General features: G+C 46.8%; 1 protein-coding gene and 1 non-coding gene across 3 annotated transcripts; both read right to left on the reverse strand.

Annotated features, from left to right (window-relative positions):
• Window positions 1-4,881: 4,881 nt before the first annotated feature.
• On the reverse strand, window positions 4,882-22,513 carry CIAO2A (cytosolic iron-sulfur assembly component 2A). Of its 2 annotated transcripts, XM_002718162.5 has the most exons (5): window positions 22,162-22,513; window positions 16,976-17,140; window positions 8,778-8,827; window positions 6,165-6,210; window positions 4,882-5,353 (listed from the first exon to the last, which is right to left on the reverse strand). In XM_002718162.5, exons 1-5 carry the CDS (start codon window positions 22,283-22,285, stop codon window positions 5,256-5,258), a joined length of 483 nt encoding a protein of 160 aa, XP_002718208.1. In that variant the 5' UTR covers window positions 22,286-22,513; the 3' UTR covers window positions 4,882-5,255. The 2 variants fall into 2 exon arrangements, with proteins under 2 accessions (XP_002718208.1, XP_008267130.1); XM_008268908.4 differs by lacking the exon at window positions 6,165-6,210 and having other exon boundaries at window positions 22,162-22,490.
• Window positions 12,309-12,440, reverse strand: LOC127484048 (small nucleolar RNA SNORA38). Its single transcript, XR_007910829.1, has one exon. It is a non-coding gene; the product is annotated as a small nucleolar RNA SNORA38 (small nucleolar RNA).
• Window positions 22,514-22,584: the final 71 nt, after the last annotated feature.

The following is a 22,584-nucleotide window of genomic DNA, read 5'->3' on the forward strand; positions in this document are numbered from 1 at the left end:
AAATATTCTTAACATCACTTGTGGGCCTATAAAATTATCAACTTAAAAATTAATCCACTATAGATTTATTGAATTTCAAGTCTTTCCTGTGGTTGCCTGGGCAGAGCCAGGCCAGATGGTTCTGCAGGCCTTACACTGCCCCTGGGCCACCCGCCCATGAGAGTCCATCCCATGTCTTTTGAGACCTCCCAAGAAGGTTAAGAACTAAGAACTGTACTTTAGACCCTGAGGCCACAAATGACCTACAGGCCAAATCCAGCCCACTGCTTGATTTTGTATGCTAAAGGATGGTTTTTGTATTTTTTAATGGTTGAAAGAAATTACAGTTCATGGCACATGAAATTCAGATTTGTGCCCTTCGTTTTTCTGGCACAAAGCCACACTCATTCATTCATACTGTCCTGTTGCCTCTGTGCCACAAGGCTGGGGTGGGGTTAAATCACTACAACAGAGTATGTGGTTCCAAAACCCTTAAGCATTTCCTGCCTGGCACTTTTCTGAAACAGTCTGTCAACCTCTCCCGGAGATGGACTAGACGGTACATCTTTTGACGGCAAGTACCTCTGTTTTTCACTTGTAGATGCCGCCATGATGGATAAAGCTCAAGTTCATTTTCAAGCAGCAGTCATCTGAACCCTCTTTCTATATTAGGGCAACTTCTAGATCTTTTGAATTCTGCTGGAAGACAGAGTCTGCATCCCCACACGGAGGCCAGACTCTCCAGTCTCCGCCACCCCTGGCAGCCAGGCCATCAGCATGTGACCTGGGATCAGGTGTGACAGCAGAAGGGGGTCACACACACACAAAAGCAGGGGTGGGGAGCAATCATTCTGGCAATGGTGACGACAGAAGTTACACCCAGCTTCCAGGAACTGCAGGGCCTGCAGTATTGTGGGCTCCTTATAGTGACCTGTTTCCAGTTGTACACCCTCACCAGGCAGTCCCTAAGCAAGGTATTGTCTTTGGCTGTGACTGGCTGGCCAAGACTAGCTCAGGCTAGAGAGCAGACAGGGTGAAGGCAGAGGTCACCACGTGTGCATTCCAGGAGAGAGCTGCAGATCCATCTCTGTGTCTCCGCACTTGCGACAGTGCCTGGCGCTGACGTGCTCACTGCATATCTGCAGATGAGAGAGTGAGCGAGCAAGTGCACGAATGGGTGGAGGATGGGACTGGGGATCTCTGTCTCACCTGAAACTGGCGATGAGTGTGGAGATTCAGGGTCTTCTGCAGGAACGTAGCCAGCCCTGCTCTTCGAGCCCTGGAGATGGTTCCCTGAGTCTCCCGGGTCCTCAGTGGGCCCCGGTGATAAGGTCAGAACCTGGGGATTTCTGCGCAGGCTCTGGAGCAAGTCAGGTGTCCCAGCCACCCTATATTGGGTGCCAAAAACAGGGGGCACAAAAGGTGCGGTATCTTTCCTTGCACATATAAGGTCATGGCTGACACTCCTAGAATGTCACCAAGAGAAAATCATACCAAATGTATGTAGCCAAAGTTTTACATGGACGTGACAGCCTTTGGAAATGACGACTCAAAGATCCAGGGAGAAGTAATTGTACCTTCAGGCTCCATGAGGAATGGGCAGCCATGCAGAACTATGTTTGGACAAAAGGGTAGGCTCTGATGGCGATAAACTGGAGGACGAGGTAGGCACTGGATACCCAGAAAGGCCTCTCTATTCGGATTCTTCCTGGCCTGTTAGCAGCCCTGAGAGTGGGCAGCACCCCTCCAGAAGGAGAGTCTAATGACTGTGCTATCAGGCAAGGCAGGCCAGCTTGAACACAGAAAGGTGGGGGGAGGCTAGTGCCATTTCTACGCGTTGCAGCTTGCTTTGGGGCAGGAAGGTTCCAGTTCCTGTGACATCTCTGGGGAGGAGAAATTCCGGCTTCTATGACTCCCTGGGGGAACAGGAAGAGTGTGAGACAGGAGAGCAGGTCAGGGCGACTGCTTCCAATCTCCTGAAGTGCAGAGAACTCTGCATGCTAAAGCGATGAGTATTGTTTTCTGAGTTCCAGCAGCGTGAGTCTGACCCTGGACCATAATCCCCAGAGCCTGCTCAAAAGATGCCTGTCATATCTTCTAGAAGCAGCTGGCCATCCAGCATGTTTGTGTTCACATGTGTGCCCTGGGTGGGAGAAAATGGAACAGGGAATAGACCAGGTGCACCTCGCACGTGCCCTGGCCCTGGATCACAGAGTGTAGCATGTGGGTCATAAGGACCTTTTCCTGAATGGAGTTGTACTACAGGGATGGTTAAAAATAAGGGACATTCCATTACTTCTGAGTATGAAGGCTGGCTTACAGATTCCCAGAGCTGAAAGAAAGAGGAGCGAATGGGAACACTTACAGCCAAAGGTCAGGAACTCGGAGTCCTGTTACCGCAAAGCTGGCGTTTCAGTTACCGCCAGAGAAGACGACGCAGGGAGAAAGCTGTGCTGAGAACTTCCCACAGTGCAGAGCCTTGGCAGAAGCCAAGACGATTTTAACAGAGCTTCTGCAACCAGTATGCTGGCTAAGAGCTGGCTTTATTTTTGTCCCTCAGTGTCCTTTAAAACTCTGGAGCACAGAGCATCTGCCCTTGGGTGAAGATTTGATTTCTGTCAGTAAGTCTTCCTGAAATCTCACTTCATAAATTACCTGGTCACACCTAACAGTCGACACCACAGACTCGGAGGGGGTCAGCCTAGTTTTCAAAATGCCTGTGTTGCACCTACGTTCAACTTCTGGCTCTGGTCCTGGCTTCCTGCTAAACGCACGCCCTGAGAAGCAGCAGTGACAGCTCAAGAAATCAGGTTCCTGCCACTCACACGGGAGACCTGGGTTGCATCCCCAGCTCTGGCTTTGCCTCCAGCCCAGCTCCTGACCATTGCAGGCATTTGGAGAGTGAACTAGCAGATGGAAGCTCTATCTCTCTCTCTCTCTGACTCTCACAACGCCACGACCAAACTGGAATTAAATCTTTTGCTAACTTGAGCTTGCTTCAAACTTGACAGTGAAGAAAAGGGATGGAGTCCTTTGCTCCCTCCCCTCCTCTCCAACTGTCCTCGTCTCTCCTCCCCCAGGTATTATTCTGCCACGGCCCTGGGTGCTAGGGCGGGGAGGGCCAGTCTTCCTCAGCTGTTGGCTCAGTGCTCTCTGGGTCTGCCCCACGGTTAGAACTGGCTCTTCACTGGGAGTGGCACTTTCACGAGACTCGTGACCCTGGCGGATGCATCGCCACCCTGCCTTCTCACTTTCTGTCCTCTCACCGCAGTCCTGGGCACCAGGCAGGACGCATTCACATCCAGACCGGTTCCGCAGAGGTCCTAAGGCCCTCTGGTGGACTACCGGACCATGTCAGACGTGACCTGACGGCGGGACGCACGAGAAGCTCTCCTGCATGCCTGCCACAGGGCTCTGCCCTCAAAGCAGCCAGCCCTGCCTTCCTCTCACCCTCCAGACTTCCAGGGCAGGAGTCAGCCCCACCTTCAGCCACTTGCGCTCTCTTGCGTGGGCCTGAGGCTCCCAACTGCACAGACACATTTCCCAACTTGGAGTTGTCCCCTGAAGGTCATCTCAGCAGATGATAGGCGCCATCTCCCTACCCTTCTGGCAAAAGGGTGATCAGAGCACGGTGGTACCTTCTACCTGTTGGATTGCCTCAAAACAAACTACCCCCAAACTCTAAACAATAAACGCTCATTATCCCTGGTAGCTTCTCGGAGTCAGAAATCTGGGAGTGGCCTCTAGCGCAGCTCTGGCTCAGGGTCTCTCGCGAGATTCCTGTCCACACGTCAAGCTGACTGGGGCTGCAGGATCACTCCCAACATGGTTCACAAGTTGGTGCTGGCTGATGGTGCAAGGCTCAGTTCCTACCCACGTGGAGTTGTCCACAGTCTTAGAGATCGAGGGGAAAGTAGCAAGTCCTTTCATGATTTAGCCTCCGAAGTCACAGTCCCTACCTCCACCAGTCCTTACTGGAGGTCATACCCATGCACTCCGACACAGCCAGGAAGACACCAGACGAGGGCATGAATACCAGGAGAATCACCTTACATCACACAACCACTAACCCCTACAACAAAATGACAAAGCATAATGAAGAGAATCTAAATTGAGATGAGTTTAATAAAAACTTCTTTGGGGGACTTCTTGATCTTTAAAATTATATGTTGGGAGGCCAGTGTTGTAGTGCTGGTCCCTGTCCCACCTGCTAATGGCCTGGGAAAGCAGCAGCAGATAGCCCAAAAGTTTGGGCCCCTGCCACCAACATGGGAAACCCAGATGAAACTCCTGGCTCTGGTCTGGCCCAGTCCTGACTGTTGGGAGTGTGCGCGCGCGCTCTCTTTCAAAATAAATAAAAATATTTTTTAAAAAGTAAAATTATATGTTGGAACAGGCACTGGCATAAGAGTTAAGCCACCGCCTGGGACACCTCCACCCCAAACCCCAGGCACGGGTTCAGTGCTAGCTCTGTTCTGCATCCTGCTCCCGCTCACGTGCACTCTGGGAGGCAGCAGGTGATGGCTCAAGTATTTGTGTCTCTGCCTCTCACATGGGAGACCCAGGTCGAGTTCCCAATTCCTGGCTTCAGCCTGTCCCAGCCCTGGCTTTTTCAGGCATTTGGGGAGTGGATCAGTGGGTGGGAGATCTCTCTACCTTTAGAATAATTAAACAAACATTTTTACAAACTTGAGTCTGTCCTCTGGCCTGCGTTGGTTGCTCTTCTATAGATGGGGCCGACTCTCACCGAAGGAAGGCAGGATCTCATCTTCCAGGTACCTTTTGGATCTTAGAAGTGATTTCACCTTATAATCAGCAAAAATAAAGCTGTGGAAAGTTCTTTTGGGAATCAACAATTACACCGGCATTTACAGTTCAATAAACACATTTTAAGCTGAGTCATTACAAGAATCATATTTTTTTTTTTTTATTTTACAGAATAATGATTTAAAGTGAACACCTTTGGGCACGGTAGGTGTTTGACATGAAAAGCAGTTTTATCAGAATGGGCATCAGAAAAATAGCGACTCATCTTACACATAATAGCTAGAAAATATTTTTCTGTCTGATTACTTATGTGTTACAAATCCTGAGAATGTTATACACTGAACAAGTTAGGTCCTAGCTTATAATTAAATCTCACTTGGAAATAATCCTTTAAAAAAGGCTTTGAGGTACAAATCACCTATGTATTAAACATGAGTCTTTTTATATTTTACAAAGCATTTAAACAAATATAGCAAACAATTACGGTTCAGTGGCTCTTAAAGCAGCTATTAGTCAGGTTCAAGGACACACTGTTCCACAATTTCCCGTAAGTTGGGGTTCTCCATTGCGGCTGCCACTCGCTCTTTGTCATTGATCTGCTTGTTGACTGCAAAACACAGACAAAAGTTAGCAGAACTGTGTCAACATATAACACCACGTAGTGTTTTTACTGGCCTGCTAGAATGGCAAATTTTTCCTTAAATATTTATTTATTTATTTGAAAAGCAGAGTTAGAGAGAGAGAGTGAGATCTTCCATCTGCTAGTTCATTCACCAAATGGCCACAATGACTGGGGCTGGGCTAGGATGAAGCCAAGAGCCAGAAGATTCTTCTGGGTCTCCTACGTGGGTGGCAGGAGCCCAGGGACTTTGGTCATCTTCCCCAGTTTTTCCAGGCACATTAGTCGGGAAATGGATCCTAAGTGGAGCAGCCAGGACTCAAATCAGAGCCCATATGGAATGCTATTGTCACAGGCGGCAGCTTTATCTGCTAAGCCACAATGCCAACCCCATAAAATTGTTTTTAATGGAACATACAGACCATCTAGAACATTTTGTCTTTTGTTTTTCTCAAACCTTACTTTTGCCATTTTTAAGTGATTACTGATTGATTTCTCTGTAGGTCAAAGTCTATACACAAAAAGGTTCCCCACTCCCATTCATCTACACCAATCCAGAGACACAGCACATACCTCAAGAGTCCCTAAAGTTTTACCTGCTTGACTTCCACCCACCCAGCAGACAGGGATGAAGCTCCAGGCTCCTGGCTTCAGCCTGGCACAGCCCCAGCCATTGTAGCCATTTGGACAGTGAACCAGCATGTGTAAGATCCCTCTCTCTGTCTTTCCCTCGCTCTAACCTTGCCTTTCAAATTAATTAAAAAAAAAAAAAAAAAAAAGTCTCAAGATTGGCACTTACTGTCTTCTTCTGTTGAGTGAGTTCCTTCAGAAATGTAGATCTCCAACTGGGGAGGAAAAATAGTCAAAACAAACATGAGAACATTCTAAGATGACAGATAAGGTGGAAAGCACCAAGGACTGCAGAATCCTGGAACGACAACCTAAATTCTGTTTCTAAAGACTTGGGGGTAAATCTTTTCACATTTTTATTTTTGGTCACTTGGGAAAGGCTTGCTGGGGGCATCTCCATTCAGTGTTTTCATAAACACACATAAGCACAAGGGGACACAAACGAGGATCAGACCTGCAGTCTTACTCACAATTGTATTTCCCTGCACTCTACTCCGTCTGAGTCAGGACCTACACCTCCTCCTGCCCCAGCCTCTGGGAAAGCCACATGAACACTCTGGGGCAGGTTCTTTCCTATTTTTGCTTACATTCACATAATCTTACAGATTTTACACACACACACACACTCAAAAACTGGAAGCTTCTTTTCATTGCTTATTTTACAAAAATGGGATCACAATATATATAGTTTAAGCTATCCTCTATTCACATTCATTATTATCTTGCTAAATTTATTTTTATGAATAATATTGGTCAGGATATCCCTTCTGACCCTGCTGTACCCTCCTAGAATCAGAGCTTTTGAGACAACCCACAAAATTAGTGCAAATTCTGCGACAAAAAAATCATGTATTTGATAAAGATATCCACTCTCCAGAGAAGACTGGTGCAAATTAACTAACCCTCATTATTTACTACTGAGATACATGTTTTTCATGAGTGAAATAAAACCATAACCTATTATAGCTAAAAGAGACCTGAGAGATCATCTAGTTCAACCTGTTTTAAAAGACATCATAAAAATTCCCCTACTGGTATAACATTTATTCCAGATTACAAAATAACAGGTACAGAATCACTCCATACTCATTTACTTTAAAAAATTATTAAATTGGGGCCAGCGCTGTGGCATAGCAGGTAAAGCCACCGCCTACAGTGCCAGTATCCCATATGGTTGCCAGTTGGAGTGCTGGCTGTTCCACTTCTGATCCAGCTCTCTGCTACGGCCTGGGAAAGCAGTACAAGATGGCCCAAGTGCCTGGGCCCCTGCACCTGCATGGGAAACCTGGAGAAAGCTTCTGGCTCTCGGCTTGGCCTTGGCCCAGCTCCAGCTGTCTTGGGCATTTGGGGAGTGAACCAGCAGATGGAGCTCTCAGCGTCTCTCCCTGAGGGCACTGTGGTGCAGTTGGTTAAGCCACTGCTTGTGATGTTGACAGTCTATAGCAGAGTGTCAGTTTGAAATCCAACTACTCCACTTTCAATCCAGCTTCCTGCTAATGTACCTAGGGAAACAGCAAAAGATGGCCCAAGTGCTTGGACCCGACCACCTACATGGGAGACCCAGATGGAGTTCCAGGCTCCTGGCTTTAGCCTGGCCCTGACCTGGCTGTTGCGGCCATTTGGGAAGTGAACCAGCAGACAGAGGATCTCTCTCTCTCTCTCCCCCTGTCCCCCCTCCCCCTCTCTCCGTCTCTCTCTGATGCTCTGCCTTTCAAATAAATAAATAAATCTTTCTAAAAAATAAAGAAAAAGAATGAGAAGAGGACAGCATTGTGACACAGTGGTTAAGCTTATGATATTGACATCCCATATCAGTGCACCGGTTCAAATCCCAACCTCTCCACTTCCAATCCAGTTTCCTGCTAGTACAGCTGGGAAAGCAGCAAACTCTGCCACCCATGTGGGAGAACAGGATGAAGTTCTTGATTCCTGGCTTTGACTTGGCCCAGCCCTGGCTCTTATAGTCATTTGAGAGTAAACCACTAGATGGAAGATCTCTCTTTGCCTCTCTCTGTCTCTCTGTCACTTTGCTTTTTGAATAAATAAATCAATCTTAAAAAAATTTTTTAAAAGGTGGGAAGATAACTCATAGAATGGAAGAAACTATTTGCCATTCATATAAACAGTAAGGGACTTGTATCTAGAATACATAAAGAACCATTACAAATCAATAATAAAAAGTCAACTCAATTTAAACATGGGTAAAGAATCTACATTACTAAAAACCACTGAACTGCATACTTTATCTATTCTTAGGTTTATTTATTTATTTGAAAAGTAGAGTGACAGAGAAACAGTGATAGGTCAACAGGGCAACTGAAAACAGCTTTGAATCAATTCAGTGTAAGTGTCCTTTGAGCCTGGCACCATGATAGGAAATTTAATATATAGTCTTAATTATACCTCATGATAATCCAGGGAGCTGGGTATTACAACTGCTGGTTTATTCCCCAGTTGGCTACAATGGCCAGACTTGGGCCAGGCCAAAGCCAGGAGCCTGGAAGTCTATCTGGGCCTCCCCTCTGGGTGGCAAGGGGCCCAAGTACTAGGGCCATCAGCAGTTGCCTTTTCCCAGGCACACTGGCAGCAAACTGGATCAGAAGCAGAGTAGCCAGAATAGGAACTGCCACTTTGACATGAGATGTTAGTGTTTTAAATGGCAGCTTAACCTATTGTGCAACAATGCCAGCCTCTTGAGTCGTATACTTTAAGTAGGTGACTGCACAGTATGTGAATTCATAACAGAACTATCCTAAACACCAACAATGAGCATCGTCCTTACCTTGTGTTTAAATGGCAAACACCGCTGAAGTTTTACTCTTAAGCACAGCCCTGTGGAAGGCAAAGAAAAAACAAACATCTCCAGTTAACAATTCATCTTTTCTTATGGGTTCCTGAAAAAGCATACAGTGTGTCTAGGTGTCGCATACAACAGGGCAACTGAAAACAGCTTTGAATCAATCCCGTGTAAGTCTCCTTTGAGCCTGGCACCATGACAGGAAATTTAATACACAGTCCTCGCAATAATCCAGGGAGCTGGATTATCTACAAACCACATTCTGCAAACTACAGATCCAAGGTCACATGTAACTTGCCCAAGGTCACTAAGCCAGTCAAGTGGCACAGGTGAGACTGGAATCGAACACCACTAGAAAGCCCACACTGTACCACTACATCAACTGGCCTCCATGCAAGGGGCATTCAGTCATTAAACTGTGCTGACTGCCCACAGCAGGCCAGCACATACAAAAACTTAAAGCCCGGTAAGAGTCATTTAAAAAGGCCACATTGGGGGCTGACGCCCGTGGCTCACTTGGTTAATCCTCCACCTGCAGCACCGGCATCCCATATGGGTACCAGGTTCTGTCCCGGTTGCCCCTCTTCCAGTCCAGCTCTCTGCTGTGGCCCGGGAGTGCAGTGGAGGATGGCCCAAGTGCTTAGGCCCTGCACCCTCATAGGAGACCAGGAGAAGCACCTGGCTCCTGGCTTTGGATCAGCACGGTGCGCCGGCCACAACGCGCCAGCCACAGTGGCCATTGAGGGGTGAACCAAAGGAAAAGGAAGACCTTTCTCTCTCTCTCTCTCTCTCACTGTCTAACTCTACCTGTCAAATAAAAAAAAAAAAAAGTCACATGGTTGGGGGAGGTATTTGGCCTGCCGGCATGGTGTGTTAGTGTCTGAGTTCGAGTCTTTGCTTCAATTCTTGTTCCAGCTTCCTGCTTATGTGCACTTGGGGAGGTAGAAAGTGATGGCAAAAGCAGTTAGGTCCCTGTCACCCATATAGGAGATCCAGAATGAGTTCCTGACCCCTGGCTTCGGCCTGAACAGGCTCTAGCTGTTGCAGGAACTTGGGGAATAAACCAGAGGATGGGTGCTCTTCCTGTTTCTGAAATAAGTAGAACAAATATACTTTTTTTTTTTTTTTTTTTTTGGACAGGCAGAGTGGACAGTGAGAGAGAGAGAGACAGAGAGAAAGGTCTTCCTTTTTGCCGTTGGTTCACCCTCCAATGGCCGCCGCGGCTGGCGCGCTGCGGCTGGCGCACCGCGCTGATCCAAAGGCAGGAGCCAGGTACTTATCCTGGTCTCCCATGGGGTACAGGGCCCAAGCACTTGGGCCATCCTCCACTGCACTCCCTGGCCACAGCAGAGAGCTGGCCTGGAAGAGGGGCAACCAAGACAGAATCCGGCGCCCCAACCGGGACTAGGACCCAGTGTGCCGGCGCCGCAAGGCGGAGGATTAGCCTAGTGAGCCGCAGCACCAGCTGAACAAATATACATATTTTTAAAATTCTCTCTTCTAAAAAATAAAAATAAGGTAAAAAAGATCACATGGGGCATGTTGGGCCTGGAAGTTAAGACATAAGTTTGGACATCCATCCTACACTTTGGAGTTTCTGGGTTTAATTCCTGGTTCCAGCTCCTGATTCCAGCTAACTGCTAATGTGGATCCTAGGAGCATGGCTCAAGTACTTGGGTCCCTGTCATCTGTATAGGAGATCTGGATTGAGTTCCTGGCTCCTGGCTTCGGCCCTGACCCAGCCCCAGCTGTTGTGGGCATTTGGGGAATGAACCAAAAAAACGGCAGCTTCCTCTCTCTGCCTCTCGAATAAATAATATAACATGAAACTTCTCAAATTTGGATTCCTTTACACCTGCAAGATACAAACTACTTCCCTAAAGCAAGCTCTGCTAAAGTTCAGTTTATCACCCCATGCTAAGTCACAGCTGAATAATTTCCGTTTGCAGTTGAGACCTGTAGCAGAAATTAAAACTGGACTTGGAACAGGTCGTTGGTGCCAATGTTCCACTTACCCCTCACCTCAAACTAAAGAAAGAATTTTTAACCAAATCTGTATTCTAGACAACAGAAGCTGAATCAAGTTACTCTTATTATAAATAGAGTTTCAGCCTTTAGTGCCCTGGCTTTGCAGGCAGTCTAAAAACATAGTAATCCTATGATAAATACTAGGGGACACTAAAGAAAACATTATCATTCCCTTAAGTGGGTCTCCATTTAAAGGACCTGCCTTATGTATATCTGGGAGGGTTCTTTCCCTCCCTCTGCCCCAACTCTGTCTCCTTAATTTATTATTTGCATACCATCTGAGCATCCTCATGTGTTCTGGTCATTGTTGGTAGGTATTTTACCCATTAGTAACTGTGTTACCATTCACAAAACACTTTCTTGAGAACTATTATCCTCAAGAGACACAGCGGAGCACAACTGAGATAGCCATGCGGGGGTCAACACTTGTTCCGCAACACACTAGCTGTGTGACCCTGGCAAGCTACTTAAGCCTCTCTGCCCTTCAGTTCCTCTATTTGCAATAGCACCACCATCCGTGGGCTGCTGGGAGGAGTAAATAAATCGCTACACATAGTGCTTAAATACCCCCTGACAGTAAGTATCCACTAAATGCCAGCATCATTACTGTAGAATTTTCATCTCACAGCCAGCAAAACAAGTGAAGTGATTTATCCAACATCACGTGGTGGCAGAGGTGGGCACTGAACCCAGACCTTCCTACTCCAAATCCTATGCCGAGCTCATTGGACCACAGCTGCCTTCAGCATTCTTCCCGGACTAAGGCAACACAAATTGTTATCCACTGGTTCCCCTGCCTTCCCCACTTAACGCCTTCACGGACTTCCTCATCTCTGGCATTCCTCCCCAGGCAGGGTGGAGCCGTCACTCAGGCGCCTCTCCTTGCCCTGGGAGGACGACCTGCTCCTCGGCACGCCAGCCAGAAAGCCAGCTTTCCTCACCGGGCTCGGCAGCGGGGCTCACGGGACACGATTACTGCGACAGACCATTAGACTACTCTTGAAAAGGCCTACGCTCTTAACCCCTTATCAAAAGGACCAACAGAAGTGACCAAACTCTGGGCAGTGTACGTGTCTGAAATGCTGACCAGAACCTTATCTTAGTCCTCCTACATAGGGTTATTTACATTTCACTCAATCTCTGTCCCCAGAACAGTTTATCTATCATTGCAGTCATAATGCACATGGAAATCATCACTGAGGCTTTTTCATACATCTCTAAAGAAAAACTGTGATTCCTTGATTACACAGTATTTATCTTTTACAACAGCAATAGGGAATCCCATTACATTAGTGCCATTTTCTATAAATATAGTTGCTTCCAAGTTTCACTATGATGAATTTACCAGAGACGTTTTATACCTGATAATTATGTCCTTCTATGGAATTATTTCCTTAATTCCTAGACCAAAGAATATAAACTTCTTGATAAGGATTTGTCATATATACGAGATACAGGAGACTATTCATCACAGTATTATTCATTCATTCTACAAGGACGGTTGACCTTGAGCCTACAGGGAACATGCTGGTCCCAGACTTCTCTAAGTACTCATTTCTTTGCCTCCAATTCTTCATGTGTTAAAAGACAGGAAGCCACAGATATGACTCTGTAGAACAGTCATAGTATTATTTATAATTGCAAAAGGCTAGAAATAGTCTAAAAGGTTGCAAAACTTATGATATATCAAGAAGAATGACATGTAACTATAAGAAGGAACTTCAAAAGGTTCACAGAAAAATTGAATTAAATGTTTTGGTGCAAAAAATTTTGAAGTCTATTCATAGCTTTTGTTTAATTTTATTATTTATTTTCATTTCATTTGAAAGGATAGATAGAAAGAAAAAGATCTTCCATCCATTCATTCATTCTCCAAATGCCCACAATAGAAATGGCAGTTAGGCCAAAGCCAGGCGCCAGGAACTCAATCCAAGTCTACCCAATGGATGCAGGGACCCAAGCACTTGAGCCATCATTTGCTGCCTCCAGGGAGGCTTATTAGCAGGAAGCTGGAATTGGAAGTGGAGCCAGGATCCCATCCCAGGCACTCCAAAATGCAGGGTCTTAAACACTGCGCCAAACGCTTGTCCCCAGTTCTGAAAATGATATACATTTTGCATGAACTTTTTGATTATGTGTCATGTAACTGTGTACTTAAACTGTATGACTAATAGAAAGCTCATAGTGAATGATAAAAAAACAACATTTTTCATATATTGCAAGCTTTTGACTTTGCTCTTCCCACTCTGTAGGTAACCTTTAACTGTCCCAATTTTACAGATAAGGAAACTGAGACTCTGCGAGGTTAAGTAACTTGCCCACGGCTACAACACAGCAGAGCTGTTAGAACTGGAATTTCAGCCCAGGGCACACGTTCTTTCATGACAACAGGTTTTATTTCTTCCTTTATGTTCAGCACAGCTTCAAAATTATTGTTAATAAACTTGTTACTTTTATAATTTAAATACATTTTATTTGTTGGGGCCAGCATTGTAGCATAGTGGGTTAAGCCGCCACCTGCAATGTTGGCATCCCATATGGGCGCCCAGCTGTTCCGCTTCCAATCCAGCTCCCTGTTAATGCACCTAGGAAAGCAGCAGAAGATGACCCAAGTCCTTGGGCCCCTGCACCCACATGGGAGACCCAGAAGAAGCTCCTGGCTCCTGGCTTCTGCCTGGCCCAGTTCCAGCAATTAGGGCCATCTGGGGGAGTGAACCAGGAGATCAAAGATCTCTCTATCTCTCCCTCTCTCTGTAACTCTGCCTTTCAAACAAATAAAATAAATCTTAAAAAATGAATTTGTTGCGATAGGTGTTGTGTAGCAGGGTAAGCTGCTGCTTATAATAACATGGGAATCCCATGCTGGAGTATGGTTCAAGTCCTGGCTACTCTACTTCTGATCCAGCTCCCTGCTAATGCACCTGGGAAGACAGTGCTCAGGCCACCCATGTGGGAGACTACAACAGAGTTCCTGGCTCATGCTTTGGACTATCCCAGATCTGGTTGTTAAGGCCATTTCAGGAGTAAACTAAAGAATGGAAGCTCTCTCTCTCTCTCTCTCTCTCTCTCTGTCTCTTTCTCTTTCTCTTTCTGTTGAAGTAACACCTTGACAGTAGGGACTCCATTTTGGAGAACCTGAGACTCCATTCTGGGAAGGTGCCCCCCCCACCATGAGACTCTGGTCTGAAACTATGATCTAAAACAGTTGGACAATAGCAGTCCACTACATCACACCTGGCAGAGCATAGAAACCCCCTAGCATGATCACTCAAGCTTGGAAGTAGATAGGCTGTACCTGGGTTAATGACAAAAATATAATTTGTCTATGTCCTACATGTGATTAAAACCAATACCTGGATTAATGTCAAGATTATAATTAAAACTGTTAACACTGTAACTGGTATTGTCAAGATTATAATTGATACTAGTTCCGCATAGGTTTTAGGTCAGCTTGACCCCAGTAACCATGTATTCCCCCCAATCCCAGTAACCATGTATTCACCTCCCAATTTTGTGGTTTTTGCCTTTATAAACCCTGTTGCTTTGGGCTTCAGGGTCGAGAGTTCTTTAGGGCATTAGCCCACTCTCTACCGCCGGCAATAAAGGACCATCAAATTTTATCAATGTGTGGTGCTCCTTTGTTTACACTCACTCAGGTACAACACTGTCACTCAACCTTTCAAATAAATAAATCTTTAAAGGAAAAAAAAATTTGGTCTAGGCTCTTGAACCCTCTATTTATGGACTCTTAACATTATGTCAAAGTATTTTAAGACATACTTTTACATCAAAATAATAGCAGGGGCTGGCGCTGTGGCATAGTGGGTAAAGCTGCCGCCTACAGCGCTGGCATCCCATATGGGCACTGGTTCTAGTCCCAGCTGTTCCTCTTCCGATCCAGCTCTCTGTTATGGGCTGGTAGGGCCCCTGCCACCCATGTGGAAAACTTGAAAGAAGCTCCTGGCTCCTGGCTTCAGATCATCTCAGCTCTGGCCATTGAGGTCATTTGGGGAGTGAACCAGCAGAATGGAAGACCTCTTTCTCTCTCTCTGGCTCTACCTCTCTCTGTAACTTTTTCAAATGAATAAAATAAAAATATTTAAAAAAATAAAGATAATAGAAGTATTTTCAATATCTATTGGTTCAAAAATTGTCCAGTGACAAAAAGTAACTATGCATTCAATAGTGCTTTTTCTAGTTTTAGAACTTAAACAATGATAATACCTATAGATTCACAGACCTTCCAGTCCCTCAGTCCATATTTTAGAAACCTCTATCTCAGGGAACTCAGGTCAACTGATGAGAAGTCAAAGACAGAAATCATAGAGGCCAGCGCTGTGACGCAGCGGGTAAAGTCACCATCTACAGTGCCAGCATCCTATATGGGCACCAGTTCGAATCCAGGCTGCTCCACTTCTGATCCAGCTCTCTGCTATGGCCTAGGAAAGCAGTAGAAGATGGCCCAAGTCCTTGGGCCCCTGTACCTGCATGGGAGACCTGGAGGAAGCTCCTGGCTTTGGATCAGCACAGCTTGGGCTGTTGCAGCCAACTGGAAAGTGAACCAGCAGATAGAAGACCTCTCTTTCTCTCTCTCTGCCTCTCTGTAACTCTGCCTTTCAAATAAATAAATAAATCTTTTAAAAAATCACAATAATCATGGGAGTAATATGGAATACTGACTTTTTCAATCCTTTCAGTAAACTTATTTGCTCTTTTAATAGATGATATATTCCCATGGTTCAAAAAAAATTTTTTTTGACAGGCAGAGTTAGACAGTGAGACAGAGAGAGAGACAGAGAGAAAGGTCTTCCTTCTGTTGGTTCACTCCCTAAATGGTCGCTATGGCTGGCGCGCTGCACCAATCCGAAGCCAGGAGCCAGGATCTTCCTCCTGGTCTCCCATGAGGGTACAGGGCCCAAGCACTAGGGCCATCCTCCACTACTTTCTCAGGCCACAGCAGAGAGCTGGACTGGAAGAGGAGCAACAGGGACAGAATCTGGCGCCCCAACTGGGACTAGAACCCCAGGTACTGGCGCCGCAGGTGGAAGATTAACTGAGTGAGCCACGGCACCGGCCAGTGAGCAGCGGCGCTGGCCCAAAAATTTTAAACATACAAAAATATTCCTCAACCCTGTCCTTCACATGCCCAGTTCCTACCACCATTACCCCAAATATCCATCACAGCAATTCTCTTCTTACGTATTCTTTATGCTTATGAAATAAAATACAAATAGGGGTTGGCACTGTTGTGTAGTGGATAAAGCTGCTGCCTGCAATGCTGGCATCCCACATGGGCGCTGGTTCAAGTCTTGGCTGCTCCACTTCTGATCCAACTCCCTGCTAACGCCTGGGAAAAGTAGCGGAAGATGGCCCAAGTGCTTGGGCTCCAACATCCACATGAGAGACCCAGAAGAAGCTCCTGGTTTTGGCCTGGCCCAGCCTCAGCCATTGCAGCTATCAGGGGAGTGAACCAGCAGACAGAAGATCTCTGTCTCTCCGTCCCTCTCTGTAACTCTAACTTGCAAATAAATCTCTTAAAAATAAATTCAATATAGAGAGCTTCTTTACCCTTTTTTATAACTGCATGGAATTCCATTGGTCACATTTACCATTACTGATTATTTAATCAGCTCCCTACTGATGAACATTTGGTTTAAAACAAACTCCCTTTATATTCTTTATAACAAAGTAAATTGTCACAGAGACCTATTTATCTACTGTGAACTGACTCAAAATATTGGGAATATATCCTCTTAAATAGAAGACTGCCTCAAAAAATAGCCCCTCCCCAGGACTTCTGCCCACCCCACAGAGAAGCCAACAGAGCAGCTGCAAGACAGACAGCAAGAGCTGGTGTGACAGCAACACTCCAGTCTCCAGAACTGAGCAGCAGGAGCTGCCCACAGCCACTCTCCGTTAGTCCTGAGGGCGGCTACCTAGGAAGCAGCGCGTTGTCACTAGATGACTAAGAGCTGTGGAGACAGGAGACAGGAGACAGGGGCTTGAGCCTCAGCGGCACCATTTCCTGGCTGTAATCCTGGGCAGTCTTGCTTAACCTCTCTGATCTTCAGGCTCCTCATTTGGAAAATGAAGAAATCTACCCCCATACACCCAGAACCTCACGTGTGTGAATTCATATACTTACAGACCCTTACCAATGAGAGTTGCCAAAGAGCAATGAGGTACTGTTGGTGTGAACCTGATAACAACAAGATAGTCATCTTCATTTATCTCCTGGACCTCTACGCAACTTTCCGTTACCACTTCCAGTTCTTCCAAAGTATTGGGCTTTTCTGGGTCCCGGATAGTTCGAATCAAATCTAAGGAATCATCGGAAACAAGGCATACTATTAAAACATGAATATTTCTAAATAAGGAACAATTTGGCAGTCCCAACATAAGCACCAATTTTTTTTCTTGGTTTAAGTAAATACTACAGCCAAGTCCCAAATTTCTGACAGAAATTTCCACCCTTGGTTTCCTTTTGAAAAAACCATTTTCTTGTATTATCAAGAGAGACTATATCCAGCTTCTTGGGTTCTATACTGCAGAGAATACAAAGAGAACGGGAAAAGTGTCAAGGAAACTCAGGGAGAAGAAAAAACTTTTAGCTTGGGAGCAAATGGTATCAAGCAGGTGAAAGGTGAATCAAGTCTTTAAAAATGGGGGTGCCAGCACTGTGGTGTGGTAGGTTAAGCCTCCACCTGCAGTGCCTGCATTCCATATAGATGCTGGTATGAGTTCTGGCTGGTTCACTTCAGATCTAGCTCCCTGCTAATGGCCCGGGAAAGCAGTGGAAGATGGCCCAAGTGCTTGGGCCCCTGCACCTGCGTGGGAGACCCAGAAGAAGCTCCTGGCTCCTGGCTTTGGATTGGCGCAGCTACAGCCGTTACAGCCATCTGGGGAGTGAAACAGCGGATGGAAAACCTCTCTCTTTCTCTCTTTCTCTCTGCCTCTGCCTCTCTGTAACTCTGCCTTTCAAATAAAATAAATGAATATTTAAAACAAAAAAGGGTAACATTTTAGGGCAGGCATTGGGCACAGCAGTTGATGCTTCTGACACCTACATCCCATTTCAGAGTGCCTAGGTTCAAATTCTAGCTCCACTTCTGATGCTGCTTCCTGCTAACGCGTATCCTGGGAAGCAGCAGGCAATGGCTCAAGTAGTTGGGTCCCTGCCACTCATGTGGAAGACCTGACCTGACTCCTGGCTTTGGCCTGACCCAGTTTCAGCTGCTGTGGCCATCTGGGGAGTGAACCTGTAGATGGAAGATCTGGGTTTCTCTCTCTGCTTCTCTGTCATTCAACTAAATAAAAATAACATTTTAAAAATAGCTAACTTTTCAATATGAGGGAACTTCAGAAAGTTCATGGGAAACAATTAAAATTTTAGTGAAAACATTTTTGAATTACATGCATGCATAGCTAATACTTAAAGTGAAGAACAAGAAGTGAGGAAGAGTAGCAGGATAGGTTTGAGCGAAAGCATCAAAGGTCTTTTACAGTCAGCTACAGGCAACAGGGAGCCCTAAAGAGACTCTAACAAAGGCAGTGACATAGATCGCATTGTACCGTCAGCTGGTATCTCATCCGCCAGCTGCTAGATTCAGAAATAAAGAACAGAGCCAGTGATACCAGCCGAAAAAGCTGGGCCTAAAATAGGCAGCACGTGACAACGTAACAGAGACAGATGAGGAAGTCATTTCAGAGGCAGAATCAACAGAATTTGACCATCATTTGGCTGTAGACGACAAGGAAAAGGAAGACGAGTCATATTTTAGTCTAAGGACAAGGAAGAAATACAGAGGGTCCTGGGTAAATGAGTTCAGTTTCATACACAGTGTTTTTGAGGTGCTTCAGGGGCAATCTCATGGAATTTTCCAGCAAATGTTCAACCGTACCTTAGGGTTTTAAGAGCACACAGAGGCTAGGGCGGTTGTTGAACCCATACGTTTCACAAAAAATGAGTAGGACCTTGGCTGAACACTGGAATTATCAGGAATGTTTTAAAACAAAAAACTGATACCTGGACCCTATTCCCAGAGATTCTGATTTAACTGGTTTGGAGTATGGCCTGAGCATTAAGAGTTTAAAAAATGCCTCAGGTTGGTGTGGTTGTTGTGGCACAGGGAGTTAAGCCACTGCTTGGGGACAACCACATCTCCTATCAGAGCGTGGGTTCACGTCCTGGCACCTCCACTTCCAATATGGCTTCCTGCTGACACACCCTGGGAAGCAGCAGATGACGGCTCCAGTGCTAGCGTCTCTGCCACCCATGTGGGAGACCCAGATGGAGTCCCTGGCTCCTGGCTTCAGCCTGGCCTAGCCCTCCCTAATTGTTGCCATCATTTTGAGAGTGAGCCAGGGGGTGGAAGGTCTCTCTCTCTTTCTGTCACTCTCTCTTGCTCTACGTTTCAAGTGATGAAAATAAACAAAGATTTTTTTTAAAAAAATTCCTCAAGCTGGGGCCAGAACTGTGGTACAGCAGGTTAAGCCATGGCCGGCAGTGCTGGCATCCCATATAGGTACCAGTTCGAGTCTTGGCTGCTCCACTTTTGGTCCAGCTACATGCTAATGTGCCTGGGAAAGCAGCAGAAGTTGGCCCAAGTGCTTGGGCCCATGTGGGAGACCCAGAAGAAGCTCCTAGCTCTTGACTTCAGATTGGCCCAGCTCTGGTCATTGTGGCCATTTGTGGAAGTGAACCAGCGGATGGAAGATCTCCTCTCTCTCTGTCTCTCCCTCTCTCTCTCTAATTCTGCCTTTCAAATAAATAAATCAATCTTTAGTAAGAAAAAAAATTCCTCAGGTAATTCTTATGTGCAGCCCAGTTTGAGGAATCATTGGTGTAAAGAGAAAGAGACCCAAGGAAAGACTCACGGGAAGCACAAAACTTAAGGGTCAGAATGAGAAAGTAAAGAAAGAAGAAGCAGAGAGGGAGAGAGGCGGCTGCAGCATCAGATGCTGCCAGAGCACTGAGGCCGCCGAGAGCTGAGGCAAGTCTTCGACCTGTCAGCCAGGAGGCCATCTGGAGGAAAGAAGTTCTGCTAGTGACGCAAGGGCCCAGGCCAGCCCGCAAAGGGGAAAGCGAGCCAGGACTGAAAGTGTATTCCTAGGGCCTTGGTTGGGAAGGGAAGGGCAGAGAAAGGACAGCAGCTTAGCAAGGAAGCTAGAACAATGACGAGAGTTAGGGAAACCTGAGTATGTTTTAAAGCCCCAAAGGAAAGATTAAACAGGGAGGGAAAGACAGAAAACATAAAGAGGGGAGGAGGGGAAGCTGGCCAAATAAGCAGAAGATGATGGGGTCACGAAGGCGGGGACCGGGGCTGCCCTGGGAGAGGCAAGTCTTCCTTCTTACCAGGAGGCTGTAACAGAAGAGGAGAACTGATAAAGAGGAACAGCGAGGCAGACAGCGGCAGCCCCGTCCACATGGTGGGCGTGAGGTCCTCAAGCCTGAGGCTCCCTTCTACTATTCAGGGCTCCCTTGCAAACACAGATGCGGTTGAGAAACACAGACCAATCTCCTACTTTCTCCCCAGGTATCTCCAAGGCTTACCACTTGATTAGAAGCAGGATTTGAACACGGGGAAGCAGATTTAACTTCTCTTTCCTAGAGCTGTGTTACTATGGGACTCAAAGAGATGGGATTTTTTGACAAGGAATTCTCCGCCTCTCCTAGGCTTGGGTCCAGCCAAGGCTCATTTAAACTCACTGGACTGTGTTCTTTAAAGCTCACCCCCTGACTAAACTTCTCAAGTTTTCTAGCAGTTTCAGAGGCGTGGATGGATTTCTTCAAAAACAAAACAATGCTGCTCTCCACATTACTCCTCTGACTAAAATTTTTCTCTGGCTTCATTTAAATTTAAAATCTTGGGTATCCAATTCAAACCTATCATCAACCTCACCTCCATCTTCAGCCACAGCCTGTAGCCCCGCACACCTGTCATCCCCTTAGCGCCCCAGCTCCACACTTTTGCTCCAGCTTCCTCTGCTTAGTATGCGTTCTCACCCCCTACATATCCAGATCCCAATTATTCTCCAAGGCCAATGCAAATGACTCCGCTTCCAAGTTTTCCCAGATTCCCCTCCCCTCCCCTAGAAATGAGGATCTGTCCTTTGAATTTCGGTACTACGTCTTCAAGTCTATGCCCGTCTATCATATACTGTGTTTTTGCAAAGATAAGCTTTCCTCAATGTAAGCTTAAGGACTAGAAGCAGCGCTCTTCAAAGCTGTGTCCCCAGTGCCCTGCATCCCAGGATGCCATAGAGTATGGCAGGACAGGAATGAGTCTACGACACACCTTAACCATCTGGCCAGGTTAAGTGAGTCCTGCCTCTAGCAAGACAGAGCATTTAGACCAACCCCAGAGGTCTTTCTCACCCCCCACTTCCTTCTGGCCTGTAATCCTCACCCAGATTATATTGGTATTCTTACTGCCAGCTCTTTCAACAGTGCATCAATTCTATTTAGTTAAAAAAATTTTTTTTTCCAAGAAAAAGAGTCCTAAGCAGCTGTGAGATGGTGAAAAGTGCAGTCAGTTTGGGATCAGAAGACGCGGCCTTTGGTGTGGGCTCCAGGCTCCAGGTTGTTGCTTCCATATCTGCACAATGCAGATGGTCCCACAGGTTGGGGAATACTTACTGTAGAGAAAAAACACTGTGTGTGTGCACACATGAGGGTACTTCAAATTGGTGGAAAACGGAATTAAAACACAGGGCTCACTTTCCATGAGGCACCCCACCGTGTGTGTGTGTGTGTGTGTGTGTGTGTGTGTTTCGCACTTCGGCATGGCTGTGCTGAGGAACTCTTAAGTTCGAGGCCTCGCTATGCGAGTCGCCCTACTCTGCCTACTGACTGCCCCAGAAGACAGTGGCTGTGACCTTGGGGCCGTACCCAGCTCGGCCATCGCCCAGCAGTAGTGGGAAGCGGAGTACGCGTGCGGGAGCTAGAGAAGCAAGGAGGATCAGGCAGTAGGAGCCCAGGCCAGCTCTGCCCGCAGGCCAAGCACCGTACGCTTCCGCTCTGCCCACGAGTCTCGGGACGGCCACGAGGGCGCGGGGCAGGTTAAGGGGGTGAGACGTTGAAGGCCTCCACGCTCAGCTTGCCAGGGGTTTAGGAAGAGCCGGGGTCCTGGACGAACCCGCACTCTCGCGTGACTTAGGACCACCACCACCACCACCACCACCCCCCGAAGAAAACGCTTTCTTCGCTAGCGACGAGATCCAGCGAAAACCCCAGTCTTACTCCCACACCCTCAGGCAGCCCTTCTCCCCCACCCCAGCCCGTCCTCCGCCCCCGCGCCTACATATACCACCAAATGCTGCACTGCGTAAAGTTAATTACCATAAACCTCTAGCGCTTTCTCTTCCATGATCCGGGGCTGCCGGGCAGCTCCCCGCTCAGAGAGGCCTGAGAGCCACAGGACTCTGTTCAGCGTCCAGGAGAACAGCCCGGACACCCGCTCCATTCTCACGCTCCGCCATCCCTGGCGACTGTCCCACCCGAGCCACCGTCTCTCAGCTGCCGGTGTCGGGATTTAGCAACTTCCTGGTCTTCAAAAGAGCCAACACTAGTCTAAAGAAAGGGTCAAAGGAGCAGAGAAGAGGCGGGGCCCGACGGAGTAGCGCGAAAGACCTAGGGAAGGGAGCCGCAAGGACTACAAACCCCAGCATGCTTTGCTTGGCTTCAGCGCAGCAAGAAAAAAAAAACAATCCGCGCGACCCAGCTGGCGCTATGCGCGCTAGGATGTATGGGATGTTTTCCTCG

This window comes from Oryctolagus cuniculus, chromosome 12 (genome assembly GCF_964237555.1).
Source record: "Oryctolagus cuniculus chromosome 12, mOryCun1.1, whole genome shotgun sequence".
Taxonomy (NCBI): Eukaryota; Metazoa; Chordata; class Mammalia; order Lagomorpha; family Leporidae; genus Oryctolagus; species Oryctolagus cuniculus.

Excerpts from the sequence above, each read along its gene's own strand:
- CIAO2A (XM_002718162.5), bottom strand. The coding sequence starts at position 22,285 with ATGGAGCGGGTGTCCGGGCTGTTCTCCTGGACGCTGAACAGAGTCCTG. Across the intron at positions 8,828-16,975 it reads CTCTTTGGCAACTCTCATTG|GGCTGTGCTTAAGAGTAAAA; the intron begins GTAAGGGTCTGT and ends TGCCTTCCACAG. Across the intron at positions 5,354-6,164 it reads TCACTCAACAGAAGAAGACA|TCAACAAGCAGATCAATGAC; the intron begins GTAAGTGCCAAT and ends TGTGTTTTGCAG.